This window comes from Schistocerca serialis, chromosome 1, assembly GCF_023864345.2.
Source record: "Schistocerca serialis cubense isolate TAMUIC-IGC-003099 chromosome 1, iqSchSeri2.2, whole genome shotgun sequence".
NCBI classification, from domain to species: Eukaryota; Metazoa; Arthropoda; class Insecta; order Orthoptera; family Acrididae; genus Schistocerca; species Schistocerca serialis.
The window spans coordinates 241,412,826-241,427,322 of NC_064638.1; the positions used below are offsets into that span (position 1 = coordinate 241,412,826).

General features: G+C 42.7%; 1 protein-coding gene across 3 annotated transcripts in view; it reads right to left on the reverse strand.

The window, feature by feature from the left end:
* The window catches only part of LOC126466830 (ras-related protein Rab-37-like), a 338,533-nt gene that overhangs the window by 45,922 nt on the left and 278,114 nt on the right, over positions 1 to 14,497 (reverse strand). For all 3 annotated transcript variants that reach the window (XM_050096415.1, XM_050096414.1, XM_050096413.1), the window contains one exon: positions 10,784 to 10,892. In XM_050096415.1, the coding sequence (XP_049952372.1) occupies positions 10,784 to 10,892 (109 nt within the window). The remainder of the gene's footprint in view (positions 1 to 10,783; positions 10,893 to 14,497) is intronic.

Genomic DNA, 14,497 nt, shown 5'->3' on the forward strand with positions numbered 1-14,497 from the left:
TGTATGCTACGTGAAGAAATTTCGCTCATTTTATGTGCATGGTGTAAGGAAACGTTATGTTTTAAGCTCATATTTACAGATTATCTTTATTGTAAAGTTTTAGTATAGTAATAATGAGTTGCTTATTACCTTCAATTAACAAAAAACATAGACAAAATGGTAAACAAAAAAAATGTAAATAGTAAAATAAGAATTTAAAACATAAAATAAATATTAGTAAAATAAATAACCAGCTTAATAATGATTGTTCCAATATTTTAAATCGGTATGTTGAAAATACTGTGACAGTAAATTGTGTAGAGCTTATTTTCCAAAAATGGTATTTCAGAAACCAGCTTAAATACACATACACTACTGGCCATTAAAATTGCTACACCACGAAGGTGACGTGCTACAGACGCGAAATTTAACCGACAGGATGAAGATGCTGTGATATGCAAACGATTAGCTTTTCAGAGCATTAACACAAGGTTGGCGCCGGTGGCGACACCTACAACGTGCTGACATGAGGAAAGTTTCCAACCGATTTCTCATACACAAACAGCAGTTGACCGGCGTTACCTGGTGAAACGTTGTTGTGATGCCTCGTGTAAGGAGGAGAAATGCGTACCATCACGTTTTCGACTTTGCTAAAGGTCGGATTGTAGCCTATCGCGGTTACGGTTTATCGTATCGCGACATTGCTGCTCGCGTTGGTTGAGATCCAATGACTGTTAGCAGAATATGGAATCGGTGGGTTCAGGAGGGTAATACGGAACGCCGTGCTGGATCCCAACGGCCTCGTATCACTACCAGTCGGAATGACAGGCATCTTATCCGCATGGCTGTAACGGACCGTGCAGCCACGTCTCGATCCCTGAGTCAACAGATGGGGACGTTTGCAAGGCAACAACCATCTGCACGAACAGCTCGACTACGTTTGCAGCAGCATGGACTATCAGCTCAGAGACCATGGCTGCAGTTACCCTTGACACTGCATCACAGACAGGAGCGCCCGCGATGGTGTACTCAACGACGAACTTGGGTGCACGAATGACAAAACGTCATTTTTTCGAATGAATCCAGGTTCTGTTTACAGCATCAGGATGGTCGCATTCATGTTTGGCGATATCGCGGTGAACGAACATTGGAAGCGTGTATTCGTCATCGCCATACTGGCGTATCACCCGGCGTGATGGTATGGGGTGTCATTGTTTACACCAATGGACGTTACATTGCAGATGTGTTACGACCCGTGGCTCTACCCTTCATTCGATCCCTGCGAAACCCTACATTTCAGCAGGATAATGCACGACCTCATGTTGCAGGTCCTGTACGAGCCTTTCTGGATACAGAAAATGTTCGACCAGTGCCCTGGCCAGCACATTCTCCAGATCTCTCATCAATTGAAAATGTCTGGTCAATGATGGCCGAGCAACTGGCTCGTCACAATACGCCAGTCACTACTCTTGATGAACTGTGGTATCGTGTTGAAGCTGCATGGGCAGCTGTACCTGTACACGCCATCCAAGCTCTGTTTGACTCAATGCACAGGCGTATCCAGGCCGTTATTACGGCCAGAGGTGGTTGTTCTGGGTACTGATTTCTCAGGATCTATCACCCTAATTGCGTGAAAATTTAAACAAATGTCAGTTCTAGTATAATATATTTGTCCAATAAATACCCGTTTATCATCTGCATTTCTTCTTGGTGTAGCAACTTTAATGGCCGGTAGTGTAGATGCATGTAGCTTGAAAGTTTCTTCAGTTTATTTTGTAGCTAAAGTTTTCAATTTTCCAAATCTGTTGATAGCGGTGGTGTATTTTGCAATATTTCAAATTATTACAAAATTCAATTCAACTTTTATACGAAAAACATTCTTATATATATTCGTTTCGATGATATGCCCTCTGAACCTAATACGTCAGAATTACCTTTCGGTGCGTCCTTTAATCCTTAAAAGTTAAATAGGGTAAAAACAAAAAACAAAACATATTGCATTATTTTCCGACCTGTATGCACCCTCCAAGTTTCTTCAAATCGTTTATTTACGGTTAGGAATGTTCGCTTGTGAGCCATGATAGCTCTGGATCACGCCTGAAAGACACTTTCAACAGTTATTCGTAAGATGGCGTAACGTAGGCAATGTTAGCTGCACATCGAGCCGACTCGTGGAGATGCTAGCTGCCAGACTGCATGAATGAGTGAGTGAGTTGTCACAAGGATCCTTCTCCAAGTTGCCGTAGAGTTCGCAGACCCCATTAGCTGAAGAATCGATAGAGCGACTCTTGTATATCTTGGAAAGCTGCCGAGTACACTTGCTCCGCACGTCTATGTCGTTGTGTACACGAGTGTGTATTGGTACAGCGCCATCGTGCAACTACTCCGACGGCACGACGAGATTGCACTAATGGCTCTGAATACTGTATGAACGACGGATTCGACGTGGGTTGGTACAATGGTCCTGCATCAAGAGCTGCCCCAAATCTCACAATTCGCTTCCGACAACTGCGGCGATGGCGAGGTACGGAGCTTCCGAGAACGACTGCACGTCGACACGGTAGTGGCAGACTGTATCCAAAGTGAGATGCTACAATATCTTTAGAGGTATTAAAGACGAAGCGCCTAATCAGTACTTAGCATTACAGGCAAGAAGCTGGGAAACTAAGCGTGATAGCATAATGCTTAAGCAACTTGACTTGCTATCTGGAGAGCGGAGCTCACACTCCAAAGCGGACGTACTGACTTATGTTTCCTGGTGGTTTCCATGAAGTACTTCAAGTGAATGCACGGATGGTTCCTCTAATAAGTTCAGTGTCGGCATTTCTCCCGTCCGCCAAGACTTGTTGTTTCTAAAGACGTCGATATCGAGGGTACTGCTGAGTCCAACTTCCAAATGAAAGAAAAGAAATTTAATCCGACCTTCCCAGACGAAAAATGGACCTTGTCGTGGGCGAGTGGTTTGCGTGCCTCAACGGTTCAGACAGTCGTTCCGTAGGTACAAACATATCGTAGTATTTGTGGAGAGGTCAAGCTAACATACACAATGTGAACAAAAGTATCTGGACACCTGAGTGAAAATGACTTAAAAGTTCGTGGCTCCCTCAATCGGTAATGCTGGAATTCAATATGGTGTTGGCCCATCCTTAGCCTTGATGACAGCTTCCACTCTCGCAGGCATATGTTCAGTCAGGTGCTGGAAGGTTTCTTGGGGAATGGCAGCCCATTCTTCACGTTGTGCTGCACTGAGGAGAGGTATCGATGTCGGTCGGTGAGGCCTGGAACGAAGTCGGTGTCCAAAACATCCCAGAGGTGTTCTATAGGATTCAGACCAGGACTCTGTGCAGGCCGGTCTATTACAGGGATGTTATTGTCGTGTAACAACTCTGCCGCAGACCTTGCATTATGAACAGGTGCTCGATCGTGTTGAAAGATGGAAACGCCATCCCCGAATTGCTCTTCAGCAGTGGGAAGTAAGAAGGTGCTTAAAACATCAATGTACACCTGTGCTGCAATAGTGGCACGCAAAACAACAAGGGGTGCAAGCTCCCTCCATGGAAAACACAACCGCACCATAACACCACCGCATCCGAATTTTACTGTTGGCATTACACGCGCTGGCGGATGACGTTCACCGGGCATTCGCCATACCCACACCCTGCCATCGGATCGCCACATTGTGTACCGTGATTCGTCACTCCACACAACGTTTTTCCGCTATTCAGTCGTCCAATGTTTACGCTCTTTACACCAAGCGAGGCGTCGTTTGGCATTTACCGGCGTGATGTGTGGCTGTCATTGTACTTGCAGTGGATCCTGATGCAGTTTGAAATTCTTGTGTGATGCTCTGGATAGATGTCTGCCTATTACACATTACGACCCTCTTCAACCGTCGGCGGTCTCTGTCAATCAACAGACGAGGTCGCCCTGTACGCTTTTGTGCTGTACGTGTCCATTCACGTTTCCACTTCACTATCACATCAGAAACAATGGACCTAGGGATGTTTACGTGGGAAAATCTCCCATACAGACGTATGACACAAGTGACACCCAATCACTTGACCACGTACGAAGTCCATGAGTTCCGTGGAGCGCCCCATTCTGCTCTCTCATGATGTCTAATGACTACTGAGGTCGCTGATATGGAGTACATGGCAGTAGGTGGCAGCACAATGCACCTAATATGAAAAACGCATGTTTTTGGGGGTGTCCGGATACTTTTGATCCGGATACTTTTCAGTACATGCCGGTCCAGCTGTCTGTAAGACTGGGGAATGTGGTGGCCTTGTGACGTTTGCCATAATGGCCTTTCTACACTGATAGTGCCAATGGATGAGTGCAAGTGAAAACCACAGCCGCTTTATTTCACGAGGGCAAGCAGTTCCACGGTATGACTTTATGATGATCCTCTTGAACAGAATATTTCGGAGGTAAAATACTACCTCATTCGAATCCCGGCGGGGACTATTCAGGAGGATATTGCCATCAGGACAAACATTAACGGCGTTTTATGGATCAGAGCATGAATATTAGATCTCTTAACTGAGTAGGTAGGCTAGACAATTTAAAACGAGAAATGGATACTTTAAAATTAATTATAGTAGTTTGTATTAGTGAGGCGTGGGGAGGAAGGACAGAAATATAGGTAACCAGAGTAGGACGAATATGAATAAGAAAATGGAAATGAGGGTAATCTTCTACGAATGACATAGTGACGCATTTATCAAGCCAAGATAAAATACAAAGCCATCACCCACGACAACAGTACAAGCTTATATACCTACTAACTGCGCATATGGTTAAAGAGATTCAAAGAAACTGTTCTGAAATGAAACAAATTATTCAGGTCGTTAAGGGAGACGAAAAATTAATGCTTAAGGAGAGTTGGAATTCTGAAGAAGGAAGATGAAGGGAAGGAAAAACAGCAGGAGAACACGGCCTTGGGGAGGGGGGAGGGGAAGAAGAATCATGAAAGACGATTATTTACGTGGAAGAGACACGGAGGCATCGGAAGGCTTTAGATGGCTTATGTAATAGTAAGACAGAATTCGAATCCAGATTTTAATCAGCAGAACATTTTAAGGGTAAATTTGGACGATGACTATAACTTATTGGTAATGAACTGCAGATTAAAAAACTGAAGTAACTATATAAGGATAAGAACTTAAGAAGATGGGAGATGGATAAGTTGAAAGAACCAGAGGTTGTTTATAGCTTCAAAGGGAGTATTAGGCAATGATTGACTGAAGCACGAAAAAGGAGAGGTAAAATAGTAAAGGCAGCAGAGAGGGAAAGAGGTAAAAAAACAAGGGTCAGACGAAACCCATCGACAACTTGTAACATACAGATTTTAACTGATGGAAGGAGAACATTTAAAGCAGGCAACAGAAAATCCAAACGTCTAAGCAATGCAATTGATGGAAAGTACAAAATTGCAAAGCAGGAATGGCTACAACATAAATGCCATAGTTAAGATAAATGCCATCTAAAAGAAAGCAGAAGCAGCTGGATGAATATTAAGAACTCAGATGGAAAGCCAGTATGAAGTAAAGAAGGAAAATATGAAAGGTGAAACAAATATGTAGAATACCTACACAAGGTAATGAACTTGAAGACATTGCAATAAAAAGGAAAGAAAAATTAGATGATGATGAAATCAGTGATATGGTACTGCAAGAAGAATTTTACAGAACACAAACACTAAGTCGAAAGAAGATCCCTGGAGTAGACGACATGCCCCCAGATATATTGACATCCTTGGCAAAGCCTGTCATGTCAAAAGAGGGCAAGTGCTGATAGATGTGAAAAGTACCGAATCATCAATGTAATAAATCATGATTGCAAAATACTATCTCGAATTATTTGCAGAAGAATGGAAAACTCAGGCAAGATCGCTATAGGTTCCGAAGAAATGTAGGAACACGGAAGACAATACTGACTCTATTACTTATTGTAGAAGACAGACTGAAGAAAATTAAATCCACATTTTTAGCGTTTATAAAGAAAGTGTTTAACAATGTTGACTGGCATGCACTGGTTCACATTCTGTGGGTAAAAGATATAAAATTCATGGAGCGAAAGCTTATTCACAACCTGTACAGAAGCCAGAGATGGGAGCCGTTAGCTGAGGAGCGAGTGGAACAGGGTTGCAGCTTACCCCCGAAGTTATTCAGTCTGTACACTGAGCAAGCGGTGAAGGAAGTCAGCGAGAAATGTTGAACGAAAATTAAAATTCAGAGAGAAGAAATAAAAACTTTGAGCTTTGAGAAATTTTTTTGGAAATTTGTGTTAAGGTCTTAGGTACCAAACTGCTGAGGTCATCGGTCCCTAAGCTTACATACTATTTAATCTAACTTCAACTAACTTACGCTAAGGACGACACACACACACCCATGCCCGAGGGAGGACTCGAGCCTCCGACTGGGGGAGCCGTGCGAACCGTGACAGGGCGCCCTAGACCGCGCGGCTACCCCGCACGGCATGCTTTGAGGACGACACTGTAATTCTGAAAGAGATGGGCAAGAAGTTCTAAGATCAACTGAACAGATTGGTTTGTCAATACAACGGAAAAACAATCAAAGTTGTAAACTTCAATTTTATTTACTTGATGATTAGCTTCAGGTAAAGACCCATTTTCAAATCATACTAGAAGACAGAAAACCAGAATTACAATCGTGTACAGTACAACTGTTACCACGTCAAAAATACTGGACATATCAACATATAGACACCAGACGGTCAAAACGTGATTTCCCAAAATACAAGAACCCTGTCAAGATAAGAGAAACATATGTATAACAAAGTGCAAATGAACCGTTACAGAGCATACAGATAATTGCAAATCTACGCCTACCACTTAAGTAAGGAAACCTCTGGAAGGGGTCACCCTATCAGGATACAGGAAACATCTCTTTTATTTATTACAGAACTCTCCAATAATAGAAAATACAACAATTGCTACAATAACAGTTCAAGTCAACAATAAAATTAACACTTTTAAAATTTTTACCAGAAACTGTAAAATATTTAAAATCATTTAACAGTAAAGCACAGTAGCGACACATACGGTGCGTATGACAAAGTTATACGCCATAATGCCTCGTAAAAAAATCATTAAATGTAAACAATAACATTTGTTATCTTGACATGGTTCTTACATCTTGGGAAATACCATTTTGACTATTTCTGGCTATCTGGTACGTATACCTCGAAACGACATGTTCTACATTTTTGACGGGTGCTTAATAATTTGGTACTAGCTATATTGAAAATGATTGTACTTTTGGTTATCTGTCCTGTAGGATGACTTGAAAATGAGTTCCGACACGAAACTAGTCATCAAATAAATAAATAAATGTGAAATTTGCAGCTTCGGCTGTTTTTCCGTTGTATTGATCAACACAAGTTGCTGCCCTGCAAGTAATCCAGCATGCTGGAAGTTCGGAAAGAATGGTTTGTGTTTTGTAAAATGGTTACAGGCTGAATATCAGCAATAGTAAAACACGGGTAATGGAAATTAGTCGAATTAGATCAGGCGACGTTGAGGGAGTTAGATCAGGAAAGTAGTAGGTGAGATTTAGATTTGTAACATGTTTAAATGACTTGGCAAAAATACTGGGCAACCAATTCTGGAAGAGATGAGAATTGCTTTGAAGAAATTGAAGAACAGTAGGTCACCAGGAACAAATGACATTCCAGCGGAAATGTTCGAACAAAGCGGCGCTCAAAACAGATTCTCCAAAAGCTGATCATTTCACTATGGGACGTGGTGAAAATGATCCGGCAGTGGAGAGAATGAATTATATGCTCTGTATAGAAGAAAGGAGGCATTTGGAATGTGACGACTATCGTGGAATTATGCTGCTAAACTTTATATTCAAAGTGATCTGCAAGATAATGTTTGATTGTCTCCTTCCAACACTTCAGAGAGAGATTGGCTCATAACAATATAGATTTCTCCCAGATAAATCAACACTGGATTAGATTTTAGAAAGGACAGTTGAAATCGGGGTTGGCATGCATCACCTTTCCATTAACTATAAATCAGCATATGATAGTATAGACACAGAGCAACTATACCGTTCCTTGACTGAACAAGGAATTCCTGCAAACTTGTTAAGGCTTCTGAGAATGACAATGAATGAAATACAGAGTACTATAAGAACAAGAGGATTGGCGTTTGATCCAATTGATACACTAGATGGTGTAAGCTAAGGAAATTCGCTAGGTATCTTCTTTTTAATGTTGCCTTAGAGAAGGTCAGCAAGGACGCAGACCTGCTGTTTAGGAAAACGATCTTTTACACTGCCGGGAAAGCAAGCAAAAACAATATGCAACCGTCAGAAACATTGGGAGATTATACGTTTGAGACAACTGAGTAGTTTAAGTACCTGGGGTTCGACAGTCAATCTCTCAGATGAGGTGTCTTTTGAAATTAAACAGAGATTAATCTAAGTTAACAGAGCCTATTCTGCATAAAAAAAACTTATTTTCTCGAGATTCTTAACCCATATCACCAAATTACCGATTTCTAAAACACATGTATTGTACGACTAGTGCTTGCATATGCCTCCGAATGTGGGTCACTAACACACAAAGATATTGGAATGCTATATGGCTTTGAGAGGAAGGTACTTCGAAGAATCTTTTGCACAGTCTGTGAAAGAGAAAAATGAAGGGGGAGGTATAATCATGAGTTGCCCACTATATACAATGATCCACCTATTAGAAGAATAGTGAGCTCAACAATAGAGAAACAGGAGAGGCATGTGGCACAGATGAGTGATATCGAAGCACGGTAACTAAAAGATCATTAGATGGAAACTTAGGGTGTCAAATAGGACCGGGTTGACCGAGAACCAGATGGAAAGATGGAGTCATAGAGGACCTGCAGAAAATGAGCTGCAAGCGATGGAAAGCTCGAGCCTTGATTCGTGATAACTGACGTTTGTTGAAGAGGCCAGGTTTCACGATTAACTGTAGAGCTTTTGTATTCAAGGTATCTTGCTGCCTTCATATAGTTGATAAACGACGTTATTGTTTGTGCATAAAGACAAGGCTGCTTGCGTTTTTTAATTTTTTAATTTACTGGACTGGTATCAAGCACATACTCATCATGAGCGGTCCTGTAGAGGGTGTATGCAAATAATACATAAAAATATAGTTAATGTAAAAGTAAAATGTGTAAATTTACATAGTATAAATTACGTTATGTTTCGTTTAAAAAGTTGCCTCATTTTTTATACAGGACATTTATAAAATTTTCGATAAATGTTTTTAGGGCGATTAGTTCGTTTAGAATACCACTCGGATTTTTTTCATGTGAGTAAAAATTTGTAGCTCCTCACTATATTTGCCTTTATCAGCCATGTGTAGAACTGACATGTAAACTGCAATTCGCAGGTCTGCAAACGATCGTGTTAGCAGGTTACGTAAATATGAGTAATAATTAGACACATTCAAAGTCGATAATATCTCAGTGGTTAGAGAGAAAAGAAATAGCCACATAAAGGATTAACAACAGCAAAAAACGTCCGACCATTGTCTGACAGAAGGAAATCTCGTAAGAAATGTAGCATAGCACGTATAATCGTTTACTACGATATTCACTACGTAAAATAAACAACATGTGCTAAGCATTTATTATGAGTCAGTTCCTTGACAAACTGTTAGTCTGTATTAGCTAAATGAAAATTTTCTTCTTCTTCTGCGACTTCCCGAAGTACTGAAGTTTTGAAAAGTACTTGTATGAATATTTTCGTCCTTTATTACCTTTGTTATGCCATCAAAGTTGCTAGCAGTTCCTGCACCCCTCATGATCACCACTTTTAGCCTTCCCTTGTTTACGTGCATATGAATGCTTCACCTTAGGTACGTAATTTCCGAATGTTTTAATTAAATCTGATAACTATCGAAAATTATTGAGTAAGAGGGGAAGCTTACGTGGATGACATCCAGAAAGTTATATTTCAGCGTCTTCTGATAGCCGGAATACACTGCCAGTGCAAGGAATGTCTCAATCTTACAGAACTATGTGCTAATGTGAACAAAAGAAAAATAAAATGAAAATAAAAATAAATTAATAATAGTCGCAACTGATTAATCATGACGTGCAGAATGACTCTCATAAATGGTTGTCGTTCTGGATTAAAGAATGAATTTATTAACACCACATTCGAATATGTCGTACACTGATTGCAAGGTTAGCAAGGACATGTGCTACATCTTCTGGTAAGGGCTACTATGCACACTGATTGTAAGGCTAGTGACAACATGTGCTACACTTTCTGGTAAGGCTACTGTGTAAACCGACTGGAATATTTGCAAGGTCATGTGCATCGTCTTCTGGTAAGTGTGGAAGGTTAGCTAGAGTATGTGCATCATCGTCTGGTAAGGCATCTTTGAACACTGATTGGAAAATTAGCGAGGACATGTGCATCATCATCTGGTGAGACCTCTGTGTACACTGATTGGAATGTTACCAAGGACATGTGCATCATCTTCTGGCAAGCGAACTGCGTATACAAATTGGAAGGTTAGCTGGAATATGCACATCATCTTCTGATAAGGCTTCTGTATATACTGCCTGGAAGATTAGTGAGGACCTGTGCCTCATCTTCTGGTAAGGCTATTGTGTACACTAAATGGAAAGTTAGTGAGGACATGTGCATCATCTTCTAGTAACGTTACTGTGTACACTGATTGGAGGGTTATGAAGGAGACGTGTATCATCTCCTGGTAAGGCTGGTGAACGTAGCCCAAGCAGAAAGGCAGCTGTGGTTAAGAGTAAGAACATGTGACCTACCGTGTGCATCGCGGTAGTAGGCATGCGTGACGCTGCGAAAGCGCTCCTGGCCCGCCGTGTCCCAGATCTGCAGCTTCACGCGGCTGCCGTCCACCGTCACCACTTTGTTCTGGAACAGAGCAGAGAAAATGCTGCCGTCAGGACACAGCAGGTCGAAATTCGTCTAACCTAGCTCTTACATCGGACTTACTAACATATCTCCCCTTGTTATCCACTCACCACACAAAGCACACTACTGGCCATTAAAATTGCTACATCAGGAAGAAATGGGGATGATAAACGGGTATTCATTGGACGAATATATTATACCAGAACTGACATGTGATTACATTTGCACGCAATTTGGGTGCATAGATCCTGAGAAGTCAGTACCCATAAAAACCACCTCTGGCTGTAATAACGGCCTGGATACGCCTGGGAATTGAGTCAAACAGAGCTCGGATGGCGTGTACAGGTACAGCTGCCCATGCAGCTTCAACACGATACCACAGTTCATCACGAGTAGTGACTGGCGTATTGTGACGAGGCAGCTGCTCGGCCACCATTGACCAGACGTTTTCAATTGGTGAGAGATCTGGAGAATGTGCTGGCCAGGGCAGCAGTCGAACATTTTCTGTATCCAGAAACGCCCGTACAAGACCTGCAACAAGCGGTCGTGCATTATCCTGCTGAAATGTAGGGTTTCGCAGGGATAGAATAAGGGTAGAGCCACAGGTCGTAACAAATCTGAAATGTCAAAGTGGCGTCAATGCGAACAAGAAGTGACTGAGACGTGTAACCATTGGCACCCCATACCATCACGCCGGGTGAAACGCCAGTATGGTGATGACGAATACACGCTTCCAATGTGCGTTCACCGCGGTGTCGCCAAACACGGATGCGACCATCATGATGCTCTAAACAGAACCGGGATTCATCCGAAAAAAGACGTTTTGCCATTCGTGCACCCAGGTTCGTCGTTGAGTACACCATCGCAGACGCTTCTGTCTGTGATGCATCGTCAAGGGTAACCGCAGCCATGGTCTCCGAGCTGATAGTCCATACTTCTGCAAACGTCGTCGAACTGTTCGTGCAGATGGTTGTTGTCTTACAGATGTCCCCATCTGTAGACTCGGATCGAGACGGGGCTGCACAATCCGTTACAGCCATGCGGATAAGATGCCTGTCATCTCGGCTACTAGTGATACGAGGCCATTGGGATCCAGCACGGCGTTCCGTATTACCCTCCTGAACCGACCTTTCCATATTCTGCTAACAGTCATTGGATCTCGACCAACACGAGCAACAATGTCGCGATACGATAAACCGCAGTCGCGGTAGGCTACAATCGGACCTTTATCAAAGTCGGAAACGTGATGGTACGCATTTTTCCTCCTTACACGAAGCATCACAACAACGTTTCACCAGGCAACGCCGGTCAACTACTGTTTGTGTATGAGGAATCGTTTGGAAACTTTCCTCATGTCAGCACGTTGTAGGTGTCGAGCCAACCTTGTGTGAATGCTCTGAAAAGCTAATCATTTGCAAATCATAGCATCTTCTTCCTGTCGGTTAAATTTCGCGTCTGTAGCACGTCATCTTCGTGGTGTAGCAATTGTAATAGCCAGTAGTGTATTAGTCAACTCGTAAACAGTGCACACTGGTCGCTTTGGAGAAATACAGAACTGATCCAACAACGTTCACGTAAGTCATGGCAGTGAAGTGGTGTGTCTGCGTCAGTCCGTTGTACGGATCCAGCGCAGTAAAATGGGTCGACATGGGAGGAAACAGTTCGGAGACGACGATTGTGACAACGCACCCTGTCATAAAGCAGCCTCTGTGATGCAATGGTTAGTGTACACTAAGACTTCTGAAGTGGGCTGGCCTGCCCAGAGTACCGACCCGAAGACCTTTGCGATGAGATTTGACATCGACTTCCCTACAATCCCCTGCGTCGAACATCTCTTTCTTCTCTGCTTTTGGCTTAGGAGAGTAGACTGCTATTCCTCCACAGACATTAAGATATGTTATTGAAAGAGTTACTAACAGCTTTCAAGCTGTCATAAAGGGGCGGCTGGACACATTCCATGTTAATGCCCACTAAAAGGTGTTGTGGTACTTTCGATGAGATAGTGTAAAAGCGCTTGACGTCGGACTGAAGAAAGAGACAAGTGAGTTAATATTGTAATAAATAGTTACAGGCTGGAAGATTGGGAGAACACTGAATACACAGGCACCTCTTCCCTGTCCTTCGTACTCGCTGTCCACGTCGCCTGTGCTGACAGGTCAGAAAGCAAGCAGTCGAATCTCGCAGGCGGTGTCGAAGCAGTTCTGTCGGCCGCCCGTCGGGCTCCACTGTAGCTCACTCGCTCTCGTTTGCAGCACCCGATGTTTTTTTTATCGCATCTGCGTCTTGCAGTGTTTATTTAGGTCTGTTTGCAAACTCGCTCTGCGAAAACACACAGCCGTTTGTTACTTAATCTCTGAATGAATTAAAGTACTGCCATAAGACTCTGTTTTAATTCCAGTATTAACGCGCATACGTTTTTCTTTCCGTTTCGGTGATTACAGGCAAATGCTCGCCGCATCTTCCGTATCTAGAACTTTATGCGAAGCATTTGCAAAGCAGTGATACCGAGGCGACTGTAATTCAAGTTGGCGCAGAAAAAGCGCTATGTGACTATTGTGGAATAAGAATGTTGAGCGTTTAGCGTGGTGTATTTCAGTCATATCAAAGAGAAGAATCAACTGAAATTGCCTTTCTGTTATCGCTTCCCTCTCTCCAGCTAAAAGCTATCTTACTGAAGATTTCTCGTCTCCTGACCGTGGCAACGTCGATCATGAAACATATCAGATGTTTCAGCCATAAGAAATCAAAGGGAAAAGGGACGGGAACAGAGGAAGGCCGCAAACACACAACAGAAAAGCGGCAAATCAATGGAATAACTGTACACTGTCCAGTGACCACCTCTGCAAAGTCTCAGCAACTACCCTTGACAGCGAAGACCGCTGAGAGACGTGGAGGAAAGAGAGTCAGTGATGTTATGGAAGGTACGAATAGGGATGTGTCGGCTCCAGAGCCGTGGCCAGCTCCGCTGTGTTTCTCAGTTGAGGATCCATGGCGCGTACAGTCCAATCGAGGTGGTCCCACAGATTCTCGATTGGGTTTAAATCTGGAGGATTAGGTGGCCAGTGGAGTACGATAAACTTATCCTGATATTCTCAGGGCGACGCTCATCCACTGCTAGCTGTATGACATGTTGCATTGCCCTGCTGGTAGATGCCATCGAGTCGAGGAAAAACAAGCTACTTGTAGGGTTGGGCATTATCCCAATGGTAGGTGCATATTTGTACTGAGCAATGATTGATTGATTGATTAATTGAGAGGGGTTATGGGACCAAACGGCGAGGTCATCAGTCCTACAATTCCGAAGTTAGTCACAGAAGAAAGAGCATCCGCTGAAAGTGGACGCATCAAGTCAGGGAAATCAAATCATAAAATAATAAACATTAAACAAACACAGTAAAAGGCATAAAAGGTGAGACCAAATCTAAACACTGGAAGAAAAGGGCGGTCACCTGGTCAAGACCGAGAAAACTGGAAAAGAGGTCCCAGCCACAACCAACCTGCCCCTGCTCCTAGACTAAAGTAGAACCTTATACTGGAAATAAAAACCACTTTCACGGAGGAAATTGAGGACTTGTTCAACCGTCCGTGAACCGTCTGCTAATATT